At 37.5% G+C, this 16626-nt stretch overlaps 1 protein-coding gene across 2 annotated transcripts; it reads right to left on the reverse strand.

Annotated features, from left to right (window-relative positions):
• Positions 1-20: 20 nt before the first annotated feature.
• On the reverse strand, positions 21-10916 carry gpr173 (G protein-coupled receptor 173). 2 transcript variants are annotated; one of them, XM_046870850.1, is made up of 3 exons: positions 10552-10916; positions 9533-10385; positions 21-5381 (listed from the first exon to the last, which is right to left on the reverse strand). In XM_046870850.1, exon 3 carries the CDS (start codon positions 5135-5137, stop codon positions 3974-3976), a length of 1164 nt encoding a protein of 387 aa, XP_046726806.1. In that variant the 5' UTR covers positions 5138-5381; positions 9533-10385; positions 10552-10916; the 3' UTR covers positions 21-3973. The 2 variants fall into 2 exon arrangements, with proteins under 2 accessions (XP_046726806.1, XP_046726805.1); XM_046870849.1 differs by having other exon boundaries at positions 9533-10916.
• Between the last annotated feature and the right edge of the window lie 5710 nt (positions 10917-16626).

Genomic DNA, 16626 nt, shown 5'->3' on the forward strand with positions numbered 1-16626 from the left:
TTACACCAAGTTACACCAAATTAACAGTCCAAAACGCAACAAAAGTAAACTTTTATTGTCATGTCGGGGGGGGGAAACCCTTTAATTTACAGAACAAGATATCTGAATCTGAAATCGAACTTGACATTCTCACTCATTTTTTCCCCCTGTCATTTCTTTTCAGTTATCATACACTCATGAAAAATGTGACTTCAGAGTTGATCAAAGAAATATTTTACTCCGAAAAATGTTATAACTGAGCATTCTCTTTCTTTGCCTCTTTCATGCCTCATTAGTTCATTCATATTTTTGGCCTTTGTGGTATACGGGCTGCAAAAATCTCTTTAAAGTATATATTTGCTCTTCAAAAAGAAAATTATTTCACAAGATGTGTTTATTTGCCACAATTTAGAAAAACAAAAGTGTGATAAAACAATTATGATAAAAGATTTGAAATAAAGCAAACAAGATATGCACTTAATTCAATCTGATATGTAGATTTGCTAGCTTTTAAATTAAATTAGAAATTAAACTGAAGATATATAAATCTGGAAAATGGATGTCGTATCTCAGGTTGCAGTTGACCAGGAATAATAAAAATCCAACTTATTTTGTGCTAAAGGGCAAAACTCAAAGACATAAGCTTAACTTAATCATAGACTGAAATAAAATCTTAATAGTGAATCATTATGGCAATTTAGACCCAGAGTATATTTAAACTGTGTCCATGAACTTTGCAATTAACATTGCTATGTTAAATTTAACCATAATCTAAAGCCTATAAATATTCGTTTGTGAATAATATTCCTCTCCATTAATTTGCATTTCAATTATTCTTTCATTTATTTCCTGCGCTCCGTGTGACCATGAAATTGGTAGAGAATTAAGAGATAACAATTGTGGAAATAGTGCAGTTTACAGTCCTGGAGCAACCAATAATGTTTCCATACTGGATTAAGATTCTGGCTTTAAGCAATTATTTCATACGTCATCTACACTTATAGAACAGTGTGACAAGTCACTGAGCTACCATTTTATTTGCCTTCCCTGGGACCTTGTGGTATTTTAAGAATCAGTACCCGTTTTCATCAGTTAATATTAGTCTTACCATTTTGAAACCCTTTCCAAATCGAAAGCTTTAGGCCATTTGTATGTTGTAGGTCTTATTAATTCTTACATTTTTAACTGTTTTACCTAAAATAGTGTTTAAAAAACCTTCTGAGTCATTTCCTCTTAAGGACAACTTATTAAATACATAAGATGCGAGAGAAGTATGTACTGGCAAAGGAGAGTGAACTTGATCAACTGTAGGAGTGACATTTTTCATTAGGCTGTCCATCTCTGTCAAGACCATGCTTGATATGGTTTCATCTCTAGCAGCCCCTCTCTCCCCCCCTTTACCAAGTCCTCTCCCACATTCATACTTGGCATAAACAATCACTCACACATGCGTGGTAAAAAGATGATAACCAAGAGTCCATCCCTTACCCTCCCCCCAGTTTGACATTAGTCCATAGTCCATATAATACACAGGAATTCACACAGAGGTCACAGTTATTTTACAAAAGATAGAATGCCTGAAGCAACTAAAAATGTTCTACCAGGCATTTTTGCTTGTTACAAAAAAAAAATCACTCCCTTTTCACCCGCCCACATGCCCTCCCTCCCAAACACCAATATGAGCACTTGTTCTTTTTTCTTATCCTTTCAACATATGAATACATACAATATCACCAACCTTCACCTGCATACTTTTCTCCCACCCCCAAAGATAAGAAGAAGGGAAAACAAATGAAAAAAAATGAAACAAAACCCCAAAATGTCTCAAAGAATTCCACAAGGATGAAGGAAGTTCCTTTTAATTCCACTCGGAAATCAAGTTTTGGAATTCAAGTCTTTCCATTGAACTGTGCAAAACTGTACACATTAGTGTCACAATTTGGCAAATATTTTCCAGCTAGTTTACTGCCCTTTTGATGCATTTTTCTTCTTGACCTCAGTTTGTATAGTTGTGACGGGGAATGAAGAATGTCCTCCAATAGTCAGCAAAGACACAGTGTTGTCCCCCCCAGCATTCGTTTCCCACCCCCCTCAATGTCTTTAGAGGCATAGAGCTGTCGAATCCTCCTTGCATCAGTAGTATTAAACCTTCATAATGGACTAAGGCAATAGATGCAAATAACAATAAGATTTCTCCCCATTTAGTAGTGGGTACATGGATTTAGCTCTTGGTGTAGTCATTCATTTTCCTGAAATTGTGTTTTGTTTCTTCTTTTTTTTATTTTTTTTTTAATTTGATCTTTAAAAAATGGAGCACAAAGGAATTAGACCATCCCAAGCTGAACCTGACTACCTCATTAAAACTCAATTTCCTGCTCTCTGTAACATTCAGCTAGATATTACAATCGCTGTTTCTCCGTCTACATCGTTCTACCAATCAACATATTACTAGCCACCCCCAAAAACAAAAAAAAACAAACAAACAAACAAATAAAATAATTAAATAAACCATTTCAATGGTCAACACATTCTAATGTTGTTTGCAAAATATTATCATTAGGCCAATTAATCTAAACATCTTCCTTTCCTAATAATACTTGCACTTGGTTCTGGACCATTATTTAATAAAACAATGTGTGATGTAAAATCCTATTTTTTCCTCATCAACTGATACTGCTCATAAATATTATTTTAATATGCTTAGTTTCATATTTTGTTAGTGAGTGTTATTATATGACCTCTGTGGTAGGTCAAACAACCACAGCCTGATTATAAATAATATTGTATGCTGAATGTCGCAACTAACATTGTTTTAATAATAGAATATCACTTAATTTAATAACGCAAGTGCAGGTGTTCTGCATTTTCTCATAAAACGTCTTTCTTTTAAAATGTTGAAAGTTGTTATGCACTTATTGATATGACATCAAATTGGATTCAAGTAACTGCCAATTTTGTACTCTTAAACATCATAAAGGATCGTCCAAAAAAGTCTGATTCACTTCGGTAACATCTCGGTTTCAGTGCTTTGTACATGTATCCAATCAGGGGATTTTCGGCTAGAACATCAAAAGCAGACAAAAATGTTGAATGCTTTCAGAAAAGATGAGTTTTATATTATAAAGACTTTGCTGTTTTAAACTTTCTGTTTTGATATCAACGTATGACTCATGAATTAAGCAACCACATCATACGGGAACTCGTCGTTTTCGGCATTAAAGCACTTTCATCAATGGAAAGTAATTTATAAATATGACAGAGAGACAAACATGGTACGTCATGAGACATGGGAGCAAGTGCAAGTTCAACTACAGTCTATTAGATTAAACTTCAAAGATTAGTGTTCAACTTGTTTTCAAGTAGTGTAAATTTCTAAACCCCCAGAAGAATCAGTGTTCTATAGGAAATATTTAAAACTGTCATGTTAAAATTTTGCAATCACATACCAAATTTGCATTTCAAATCTCATAAGTTATTTTGGCCCTCGGCACTTAAAAATGTAAGAATACATGCAATTGGATTTAATACTGTCATATATGCATTTTTCAGAAGTAATTTTCTCAAATAGTAATGCCAAAGAAAAGCTTTAAAGCTTATCAGCACATGATCATTAAATGAGTGAATTAATTTTAACGTTTTGTTTAACTATTTTCATAGAGCAATCACATTTCCAACCCTCTTACACCCATTAACAACAACGAGTTTGTTCTGAAAACAGTTTTTGTCCTCAGAACTATAGCATCGTCAAGGCTATATGAAATAGCACTGTTTCTCAAAACAAATTTGCATTTGATTGAGTGCCACGCATTTTAGCCCTGAACCCTTTCCCTTAATAATATCATGGAAAAAGTCAACAAAAGACCTTACATCAAAAGAAAATATCCCTCATGCCTCCAACACCAAATACCTTTTGTAAACCTTATTACCTGTCCAGTTGTGATCAGGCCAAACAGAAATAAAGGAAATGATAACAGAAATGAATAAACACTTGTCTTTACATGACACAATAAGGCTCACGGGGTAGTTGAGGTTTAGTTCTACAACAGGGAGGCAAATGAGCCAGCAGACCCTTTTTGAGGTCCTTGTTAAGGAAAAAGCAAATAATGGGGTTCACCCCTGCTTGGGCAAAACTCATCCAGACCGTAGTGGAGAGGTACCGGTGTGGGATGGTACATGCTTTCACGAAAACTCGCCAATAACAGGCAACAATGTATGGTGACCACAGCACCAGAAAAAACAGAGTGATTACGTAAAACATCCTGCCAAGCTGCTTCTCTGCCTTGAACTCCTCCATGCCTAGCAGCCGTCGGTTCTGGTTGTGCAAGTTTTGCCTGATCCCCAACAGGGTAGGTGGCATTGGGCCCCGGCCGAAACCTGCAATCCAATTGGCGGCTGCCTGGCCAGTGGCTCCAGGCCCATGAAAGGTCCAATTTTGGCTGATGGCGGGTACCATCTGGACAGGCTTCATCTTGCGGTGCTTGTACTCAAAGAGCAAGAGCTTCATGTAGACCACGTGAGTGGCTAGGATAAGCACAGCCAGCATAAGCATGAACCCTAGCGTGTCATTGGCCTTAAAATAACGGTGCTCAAAAATGCACTGATCTTCTTCACGGATAAACTTATAGGTGCCCACATCAAATACGGGTGGAAAGGCCATGGCAACTGAAAGTGTCCAGACCATACACACCACAGCAACACACGTCCAGAAGGTCATACGCTTAGAGTAGAACCGATGGTGGGCAATGGCCATGTATCGTGTGACGCTAATGCAGAACAGCATGAAGGCTGCATGAAAGCAGAACAACACGGCCATGAAAGCTACCACCTTGCAGCTGAGTACACTGTAGGTCCAGGTTGAGCCATTCTTAATAGACACCAGTACAAAGGGGAAGCAGACTGCTGACCGAATTGTGTCAGCCAAGCAAAGATCCAACAAGAAGTAGTATGGGGCCTTGTGAAGGGATCTGTCTCTTAATACTAGCAAAGATACCACCAGGTTTCCCACTAGGCTGATGCATATGATCAGCCCTAGCAGGACAAGCTTGATGTAGGTAGACACAGCTGATGAAGGCTCTTCATTCACGGTGCCACCCGCAGTAGCCACAACTGCAGCCAGGGCATTGTGGGACCCATCACTACTCTCGTTTCCGTGGGCCATACCTCTTGCTGCTCTAATTGTAGAGCTTTGTCCTCTCCTTTAGAACCAACACCTCCTTTTCTGTCACCTCCACCACCACCTCCTCCTCCACCTCCTCCGGTTGAGCTGTTTTTCGTCCTCGTGGTTGCCTCTATTTGTTGTCTCACGTAGAACAGGAGTAGCTGGTTCTGCATTGCCTCATTTTGTACAGTTGTCTTTGGGGCTCTCTTTCAACAATTTCTCTCCTCCTGACCCTTCACAACACCTATGAGCAAAGTAAAACCATTGTTATTGTTCAAAATAAATGTTGTAAATACGTTCCTATTTTTGGAGATATTTTTTAAATAGTGATTCCTTGAAAATCCCTTTCTCTAAGAATGTATTAATGAGGTATAAATACTCTTTTTTTTTTATATAAAATTACCTTTACAGGTTGAAAACATTCTTTCATTAGTGCTCCGCTATATGTGGGCAAACGTGCCCAGATTGATTTCTAATGCTTACAAGAACATATGATAAGATGATTATACCCTAAATATTGTTAAAGAGAGAAATGCTTGAGGGATCACAATTTGTATGAAAATAAACAAATTATATACACTTAAGATTTACTTGGCTGCCAGGTGAAGTTCCCTTGCCGTCTCATACTGTTACCTTCGGTTACTTTGGGTAATTCACAATTTCATAGCTTTTCCTACTGCAAATCAGCACGATTTTTATTTATAAACCATACTTTCACTGAATCCCTCATTGCTATCCTTTTAGTTAATCCAACAGATACATCTTACATAATGCAATGCATATTACAAAGTATCTATCAGCCAAATTTCTTCCCCTAATGTCGAAGTTTAGCCCCCGAATATCGAACTGCAGTTCAAACCAGTTTGCTAACTGTGAAATCAAGCCATATACTAACATATGGATGGATCATGGGTCAAATGACAGGTATCGTTCCATTAAATGATTTTAGTCCTTTTTCCAGTAGTAAGAAGTCTTTGGTGTCTATTGTAAAACATTAATAAATGAACAAAAATGAGAGAACATATGTATGTGTATGTTTTACCTTGAAGGCACTCCTACCAATATGGATTTTTGTTGAATTTTCAGCTCCAAATGCACCTGAATCAGGTAAGATTGTTGATCATTTTTTAGTGTTTCTTAAATGCCTTGCCAAAATAAACTAGATTTAATTCCTGCCAAACAAAAAGGAGGTCAGGAAAAAGAGAAAAAAAAACAAAAAAAAACATGGATAACAAATTGCACTGCCAAACCAAAAGTATACTCTACTTAAAATAGTACACTGACATAATCAAAATGTTTGGACTTACAAATATGTGAACAGAATGGTTAAGACCAAAATTTGACATCTCTCCAAAACCTAGGGGGATCAAGAGCTACATATTTGTACATGTCAGCTGTAAACATAAATCAATCAATAGTCTCCTAAAAGGGATAAGCAGGGCTTCTGTAAGCAGCTGCTGTAGCATGCTGAGGAACATCATCTGCCTTGCTCTTTGCACAGAGCAGATCAGCTGTTCCCACCACACGCAACATTGCATGCCAGCAACTAGTTTGTCATAGTGATTACCTCACTTGTTGCTAGGCTACAACACCTAACATCACGTTTTATGTATTGAATGTGGGTATCTCTGTGGAGAAAGAGGCAGAGGGATGGGAAGCAGGAAGGAGAGGTGGTGGGGAGGGGGGGTGGAGTGTAGGTAATAAATTGCACATGATCTACACTGAGGCTGAGAAACCTTAAAGTTGTGGCTAGATGTTGAGGGCCAACATGAATAGATAATCAATAGATATATGCACGTATAGATATGGTGGATGCTAAGGGGAAAAAAAATACTCGTCTGTATTCTGCCATTGCTACCCTGATGTGCTGACGCACAGAATTTCTATGAATGGCTACCAGATATTACTTGAGTGATGTCTGTCTGAGATCATTAAAAACCTTAGTGCCAGACTCCTAAAGGACAGAAAACAACCTATTGTTTTAGAGCAGTCATACTAATGTACTTCTGTTACAGCAATTACAGCAGCTTGTTGCTAAGCTACAGGGTCCTTCTGCCTCGTGTAGTGTGTGCATGTGTGTGTGTGGTGTGTCTTCGTACAACTAAATGCTTTTGAATTTGTATGTGCCGAAGCGAGGTGGGAGGGATTGCTCATCAGAGGCAATCGGTTACCAGTGAAGGAAAAAAGTGAAGGTTTTGTTTTTGTGTAGTGGCAGATTAGTCATTTAGCATTACCTGAAATTATCAGTTCTGTGAAGAAAAACAATATTAGTCTGCAAAAAAGATGGATGATGAATAGTACCCCCTTTTTTTTGCGAATGCGTAATATGCAAACGTAAACAGCAAGGATCAAATTCATGTCATCAGCGAATGCATATCTCATCGTGCCTTTCACAAAATATGTTCCAAAAACTGAAATTGATATTAAACCTGCCAGGATTTGGACAATAGGGAAGTGTTCAGGTGAACATTTAAAAATTTTGGTTTTTAATAAACACCTGTTGTATAGAAGTGGTGGTAATGAGATATTTCATGCTGCATGACCACTTTAGTGATCTTACTTATAAAATAGTACACTCTTAGCAAAGAAGGTTGTTCAAGACATTTTGGACAATTTAAGGTTCTCAGCTTGCTTTGAGGGTTCTACATATAAGTCGTTTTTTTATAAGAAAACAGAGCTCCACAAACAGCATTAAAGTGTTCAACCAGAGGAACAGCCAAAGAACCCTAAAACATACTTGACTTTTTGTACTATGCCTGGGTATAATCAAATATATATTAATACAAAATAGCTGGCAACAGGTGTGACTGCCATTCCATAAATCTGGATAGAAAACATTATCTTGCTTATCCAAATCCATTTCCTCTCCTGATTCCAAGATGTCCAAAGACTTCCGAGTGCTTTTTTAAATGTACTTAGCTAGCAAATGATCTTTTATATGAGACTCCATTTTGACTGTAGACCTTTTTGCCACACGGTTAGGTATCTTTAAATATATGACAAACAAATCCTGTCATATAGGAAATTCGGTCCAGTAAATATCAGTTATAGTTTTGATTGACAATGGAAATCTATAATCATCACAAAAATTGTTGTCTTTCATACTTTTTGAAGGAATCCAATGATTCTTAGGCGAGTGGACCATTTTTTAACATGCATATGAACAATGTAATACATTAATGAAAAGGCTTGAGTCTCCCTCACCCAACCTCGAAAAGTGATCACTGGCACACACTCAAGCTACAGTTCAAACAAATCTACACTAATACAATCTACAATACTATGAGGGAACATAGGGACGTGATTGAATCAGATAAGAAGTCGTAGGCAGCCCATCGACATATGCAGATAGGTCTTCTGTGCTTCTTCTAACCGCGCCATAACGCATCATATCTTCAAACACTCCGCACTTGTGGCTGTGTATTATTGGGAGATTGTAATTTCTGGTAGGAATAGCGGCTACAGGAGTGTGTGTGTGTGTGTGTGTGTGTGTGTGTGTGTGTGTTCAGGGAGGAGTCGGATGGACTGGTGTGAAGTCGGTATGGAGTCAGAAGGCCGAGCTACAGTTAAAAGCTGGATAGCAACAGCAGAGAGAGTGCGGCTAGCGGCTCGCACTATGGGAGGAGCAGGCGACACGGAATTGTCAACCAAAAGCAGACACCATCACTCCCACTGCTCTATAACCCACCGTTCGGCTAGAAAACACTTACCAATTATCATTATGGCATTTTGCTGTATCTTGGTGTGCGTGTGTGTGTGCGCGGGTGTGTGTGCGCGCGCGCTACGGGGTTTTGTGCGGGCACTGCGTTTGATGCGCCATTTAAACATTTACGCCGAGTTTCTAGTGCGTCCAACCTGCGGCGGATGCTCGATTTCATTACGAATTAATGAGATTATAATGATTCAGTTCTGAGACAAGAGAAGGAAAAAAAAAAAAGACAGACAGCGGTAATGCGTCCAAATGCCCACGCAAAAAAAGTGCAAACGACCTGTATAAGCGCCTGAAGCGAAACCTACTGCCAGGGTTGATGCTGGGGTTTTTTTTGTTGTTGTTATTGCTTTATTTATTTTTTTTGTCGGGGGTCATTTCGAGCTTTGTAACTCCACCGGCCTCTTTTACCCAGGTACACAAAACAAATGACTTATTAACAGTTAAGAGGACGCCTTATAGCCATACACTATGCGACATGGGATGGGGCTACTTTGTCTATCCTTGAAGGGTTAAGACCCCCCAACCCCAAAGAATGTAGCATAATAATATACAGGTTAAAAGGTTATCCTAGCTTTGTTGATTATATATATATATATATATATATATATATATATATATATATATATATATATATATATATTGAGAGAACAGTGATGAATGTGAGGCCGAGATGGAGCTTCTACCTGGAAATCTCCAGTTTGTCCTCAGCAGCAGGCCTGTACAGGAGCTTGTTGCAGTTGGCAAGAACCGAAAACACACAAATGATGCAAAAATCGTTCTTTTCCCAATGGCACACCTTTTTCCGAGAATCAAACATGAATCCAAATCTGCGGCCGGGTATCGACTGTCAACTCGTTTAGCCAGGAACAGAACCGGAAGAGTAATAAGATGGATGGGGGAGAAAAAAAAGGCGAATTAATAAACAAAATGGTTACGTCTGGGGGGAAAGAAATAACGCAAAAGAAAACCTGTTTCGTGTCGAAAAACGCTAGTCTCCGGTGTTGGCTCGTTAGCTTATGTAAACACGGGATTTAAAAAGCAAAAAATGTCGTTTCCTTTTTTTTCGTGTGCATGTCATGTCTTCGGGTTTCCCATCAACGCTAGCCTAAGCATCAGCAGTATATTCCCATCGCAATGTGGTAGAATTCAGTAAATACATGGGCAGACTCTTAGATTACGCCTTTTCTTTTTAGGGTAGCCTAATGGAGAATCCTGTGATACGCGGCAGTGTCATGTTGAGGTACGCAGCACTGGGTACAGTTCAGAACGCCTTGGCGCTCCCTAATAGCATTCCAGCTCAAGCTGATGCTTTCTCACAGTCTTCAATTTCTCCCCGAAATGTCAACCGGAGCTGAAAGCCGCGTTTTCCTCCGCCAGGATGACATCCACACTGCTCCTCTCGAAACGAATTCAAGCTGTCGGCTGAGTTCAGCATCTCCGCGTCTCCAGCGCTGTGAACGTTGTCCTTTCGCCCAGTGCTCTCATCCTCCTCCTCCTGTGTGTGGATGTGGAGGCTACACAGCACACACAGGCGCCCTATTTAAAACACATAGGCATAACCACATACTGCCTTGGATTAAAACAAACAAAAACATATCGTTGTAAGAAAATGGTCCTATATGGTCCTCAACAGCAAATGGTCTTCAGTAATCTGTGGAAAATTGTGAAAGATGGACATAATGAAAATGCTCTTTTGATCTACCGTGAATAAGAAAAAGGCGACTCGGCAACAGTTCGGCTCGCTCTCGGTTTTTTACGGAAAAGACCGAACGTCACTCGGGAATGTTCGGCACCATCGCGCGCTACTGCGTGTATATGAAGGGGACATAATGTAACATCAATCTTTTCCATTACTTTAACAGAGGCACGACTCTTTCACCTGACCTGATAGATATTTTCAACAGATTGATATTACACTATATGTATCCCCCCAAAAATTGGATGCACTCACAACTCAAAATAAAGGGCCCAAACATATGGTACCTTTCTAGATCTATAAACACCTATGGAGATCTATGAAGACACAGATTGTCAAGGTTGGTGTGGAAGTTGAGCAGACTGCACTGAGCACCTTGAACCCTAAGGAACACTTATGCAGTTGTAGCCGAATGGGCAAATCTTCACAGCAATTCACCAGTATAATCGATCATAACAACATTGAGGAAATCTGGAGTGGGATGTTCGAAAAGCACATAAATGTTTGACCACGTAGTGTACATAATACAAATTGGTTCAATGTTTTAAAAGCTTCAATAGGAGCTAATGAAGATCCACCCTGTTTCTCAAGCATAACTGTATTCTAAATTCATAAGAGATTTGTATAAATTATGCAACAGTTGCTGCATACAAATTGCAATCACTGGACAGCTTGACTTATTGCAGCACAAAATATTTCATTTTCTATCTATAGCATTTTGCAGACAGTCTTATCCAGAGTGACTTACAGCTGAGCAGGTGACAGTTAAGGGCCTTGTTAAAGGGCCAAGCAGTGGCAGCTTGGTGGTGCTGGGATTTGATCTGAGCTACCACCTCAATCACTGACCAGAAGCTTAATAACTCATTCAATATGTTTAAATCATGTTTTATAATTCAAGTGTTAGTTAATGGTTAATAAAAATCAGTGCAAATAACATGGAATGACCTTTTAGTCAACCACAACCAATAAACTAGATTTTAATAGATTTTTGAAAATTCATTTTAAAATGAATTGCCATTATGTGAAACAGATGTGAGACCTTTACTTAATGTACAATATATAACAACTCTGTAGCCATGCAATTAAAATGTTATCATTTACAAGCAGCATATTTAAAAAGTTATAATTTTGTCTTCATATGTACTTTTACATTCATGTAAAACAAATAGAGAAAATGTAAAGAACTAGAATCTAATAAATATAGGACAAAAAGTACATTTAATTAAATAACAACGAAAAAAACCACACCAAATGAAACAACTTCTCACATAGCATCTGTTCACTCCTAACTGTCTGCCTACATAATTTAATTAATCCCACATCTAATATTTTGTCTTGCAATGCAATGTAGGTTACTACTGAACAATGTCTGCACTGCAGTGTCCTCACAAGCAGCACAAACAGAAACCTGCAGTCAGGAAGTTGTATATTACAGTATATATGCCCCAAAAATAAGCTTGTGGCTAATTTCATTATTCTTTGACACATTGTTCTAGATACCGGATTTTAGAAATGTATTTAAATTAAATTCATGTAATTAATTACATTTGAGGCAATAGTCCTAGACATTGTTGTAGCTGAAAGCTACAATATGGGGTTGTTTTAACTGAAGTACAGTAAAAACAAGTGAAGCAGATAAACAGTTACAGTCCTCAAATACCATGACAAATTATCAACTGAAAGACACCCGCGTTCCTTCCTTAAAGTTTTAATTATTTAAGACACTGAACTGGCTCACAACTGAAGCACTGAACAAGCCTCAAACTATGACCAGCCTTTGTCATAGTTAGGTCATAATTGACATCATGGTCTATAATTGTGTCCTGCATATCTAAATATTTGCCTCACTCTGTTTCTACCTTGCATGCGATGACCCTCTTATCAAGCTACAACGCTTTCCTTACTTGCAAGAGTGGGCTGTTGTCCCAGTATAATGCATAGTTGCTCCATGGCTCTCTGGTTCATGTGTTTGCCAAGAATTGTTAGGTCATGAAATATGCTGTTGGTTTGTTGAAAAAAATACAATATATACATGTATTAAAAATGTATTATCAATGTGTTTGACATTACTATATCAGGATAATACCACAAAAATGTATTTTATCTACAAATTTTTCCCCTTCATGTAAAAACTGTGAAATATACAAATTAAATAAAAAAATAATAAGAAACATTTTAGGAAAAAATTGTAAAGCTACAATGACCTTGTTGCACAAGTGTGTGCATGCTATCTATAGGATGAACCAGTCATATTCAGTCTCATTTTCAGAAGTTGTTAAAAGCTTTTGAAACCTGATTCAATATGCTAACTTTTGAACTTGAGACTGGCTTATTCGGAAGGCAGGATGTACACACTTGTGCACATAATTCATTGTAACATTAAAATGGTTTCCCTGTCATCAATAAAAATGATTCTATTTAACGATGAATAAATAATGCTTGCTATTTACAAAGGACGCATAGTATCTAACTTGTTGAAGGGTAGCAATCAGTGGAGGGGTGTAAAAGAATTTCCAAAACATTAGATGTACTATGGAACAACACAAAGGACATTATCAACAAATAGAAACCTACAGAAACATTTGACAATCTGCAAGAAATATCAGGCAAGTACTGATTACTCTTTGCATAATGTAAAACTTTGATATTCTTTACATGTCTGTACTATGGGGTAGGGTGGAAAGACGGAACTCCTTTCTCAGAAGGGGGCATCCAAGCACAACTAAATTACTCTAAATCATGTAACGAAATGTGTACTGTCTGATGAGACCAATTGCAAAAAGTATAAAAATACCTAATTCCAAATGAGCCCCGTACCACCAGGGTTTCAGTATCATGCTTTAGGGCTTTTAGTCAGCCAGCACTGGGCCTTTTATCAAGATTGGGGTAATCATAAATAGCTACAAATATAATTTTAGTGCTAATCTTGGGTGAAAGGGAATTTCTTGTTTCTTTCTTCGGGAATAACCCAAAGTCAGAAATGCTCAGCTCAGCCATTAGAAGATCAATGTTTTCTAATGACATTGCGAGACTTGAATTCTACTCACTATTTGTGGGGTGAGCTAAAGTTAGCTTTGTACAGATAACCTTACAATTCAAAAGCATGGAAAAATATCACCAATGAAGATGTTATATACAAATAGGCTTTTACCCAAAAAGAAGGAGCGGTGAAATAAAATCACTAGTGCTTCTACAAAGTATTAGTTTATGAGTGTGCACAGGGTTGTTTTTTTCTTCTTCTTTCGGCTGCTCCCATTAGGGGTCACCACAGCGGATAATCTGTCTCGATACCACCCTGTCCAGCATTCGCCTACCGATATATACCCCATGTCCCTCCTCTGCACATGTCCAAACCATCTCAATCTTCTAGGATATAAGTTCTAAAAAGATTCTGATTGTTTTTCACTTAATTTTTTATGTTGTTATTTCTCAATTGAGGGATAGTTCTTATATGATTTCTTTAAAATTTTAAAGTTACATTTATTTTGAATTTATAATTTTTTTTGCATATCACATAAACCTGCCCCAGGCATGTGTAGACTTTTATATCCATTCTATAGTTTCATAGGCTTGACAACTGAAACTATAGCAAATCGGTCCTCTTGTCTTATTGCGATAGGGGCATTTCCAAATTGTATCCTCATGTATATTCATATTTCACAGACATTTCATTTAGAGTAAAAGTTCCCTGAGGAAAGTCTACTCAAAAATTAATTAATCCGTTAGAGATAGAGATATCATTAGAGATAGATTGCTCCCTGTAGTGCAGTATAAGCAACCACTTTTATACTAACTTGTTAGGTAAAACTGACTCACAAAACAATTTTTTTAACTTAACATCAAGGTAATATGTAACAACATTCAGATAGAATTGTCCTGTTTTTCATTGTATTTCCTTTATTTTACAAGAAAAGCCATTTTGCAAAACTTTTTTGTAATTTTTACTGTTTACAGTAATGCTTGCAATATCCACCTGGCAAGCCACTAGGTCTACTTTGTAGAACAGTAAACCTTTGCCACATCTTGGAGTGTGTTTAATGAAAATGAGTCTGTTTGGTAAGCCAGCTCACTCAGTAGGCCCTTGTTCCTGGAGCATTAAGTCTATCTGTAAGTTGCTGGTAAAAAGGTGTTTTGTCTCTGCATGACACAGTGCCCTTTTGGCTGCCAGAACAGCTGTTCAAACTGCTGGAAGCTATGAGAACAGATGGCCACATCACACAAAAGGAAAAAGAGCTTAGGACATACAAGCAGCCGGTTAGTAGCATTAAACATTGACTATGCAGTGCAGTGCCCGGTTAATTTAAAAGAGTTACGTGATATATATATATATATATATATATATATATATATATATATATATATATATATATATATATATATATATATGGACACTTTAAGGACAATCACTAAATCTCTTTAATATCTGCCATACTCATATAATTTCATGTTTTTTTTAATCCTTATTTCTATTCCTTTTTATGCTTAAATGCTGGACAGTCGTAAAAAAGCATTTCACTACATGTCGTATGTATGTGTATGTAACAAATAAAATTTGATTTGATTTATATATATATATATATATATATATATATATATATATATATATATATATATATATATATATATATATATATATATATATATCATGTGTGTGTGCGTGCATGTGTACTGACTAGACACATTATTAGTAATTCCATACACGTCAATCATTCAATAAATGAATCATGAGCAGTCATACAATGCATAGATTCATGTACATGAACTTTAAAGATGGTGTGGCTGTTGACATGAGTTCACAAACTGCTAATCTCTTGGGATTTTTTTTACGCATAACTGTCTTTAGAGTTGACACAAAATAATGACAAGGTGACAAGAAGGCTACATGAAACCAAATAACATGTTTGCATACATGTACTTTATGTATTGTTAGATATACTGTAGTGTAGCGTCCATTGACAATTATAAACCAGACGTGTTCTTTCTCATGATGAGTCTTTATTACAGAACTCTCAGGGTTATTGTTTTGCTGCTAACCCACACCGCACAAGAGTTATACCTATCTCGCTGCTTTATTTGTTCTGCCTGCTCTGTCTCTACACCCTGACTTATTTCTACAAGAAAACCCCACCGATTTCTTAACTTTACCCATTACTCACTAAATAAACATTACAGAACATTATAATCTTAATTGGTGTCCCTAAGCACCTGTAATGACATTATGATTTTTTCATGATTTTATATTACAGCTTTATTCCAAAATGGATTAAATTAATTATTTTCCTCAAAATTCTACTAACAATATCCCATAATGACAGTGTGACAGAAATGTGTTTGAAATCTATTTCATTACATTTATTAAATATGTATTAACAACATTTATTTACAATAACAAACAAACAAACAAAAAAGTATATAAGTATTCACAGACTTTGCTCAATTTTTTTTAAGCATCTTTGGCACCAATTACAGCCTTAAGTCTTTTTGAGTATGATGCTACAAGCTTGGCACGCCTATTTTTTTTGGCAGTTTCTCCTCATTCTTCTTTGCAGAACCTCTCAAGTTTCATCAGGTTGGATGGGAAGTGGCGGTGCACAGCCATTTTCAGATCTCTCCATAGATATGCAATCAGGTTTAAGTCTGGGCTCTGGCTGTGCCACTCAAGAACATTCACAGAGTCATCCTGTTACCACTACTTTTCTATCTTGGCTGTGTGCTTATGGTCGTTGTCCCCGTTAGAAGATGAACCGTCACCCCAGACTGAGGTCCAGAGCGCTCTGGAGCATGGATGTCTCTGTACATTGCTACATTCATCTTCTCCTCGATCCTGACTAGTCTCCCAGTTTCTGCTGCTGAAAAACATCTCCACAGCATGAAGCTGCCACCACCATGCTTCACTGTGTACAGTGATGGTATTGGCCGATGATGAGCGGTGCCTGGTGTCCTCCAGACATGACGCTTGGCATTCAGGCCAAAGAGTTCAGTTTTTGTTTCTCACGGTCTGAGAGTCCTTCAGGTGCCTTTTGGCAAACTCCAGATGGGCTGTCATGTGCCTTTTACTGCAGAGTGGCTTCTTTCTGGCCA

Source organism: Silurus meridionalis, chromosome 17, assembly GCF_014805685.1.
Source record: "Silurus meridionalis isolate SWU-2019-XX chromosome 17, ASM1480568v1, whole genome shotgun sequence".
In the NCBI taxonomy this organism is placed as follows: domain Eukaryota; kingdom Metazoa; phylum Chordata; class Actinopteri; order Siluriformes; family Siluridae; genus Silurus; species Silurus meridionalis.

Excerpts from the sequence above, each read along its gene's own strand:
- gpr173 (XM_046870850.1), bottom strand. The coding sequence starts at position 5,137 with ATGGCCCACGGAAACGAGAGTAGTGATGGGTCCCACAATGCCCTGGCT.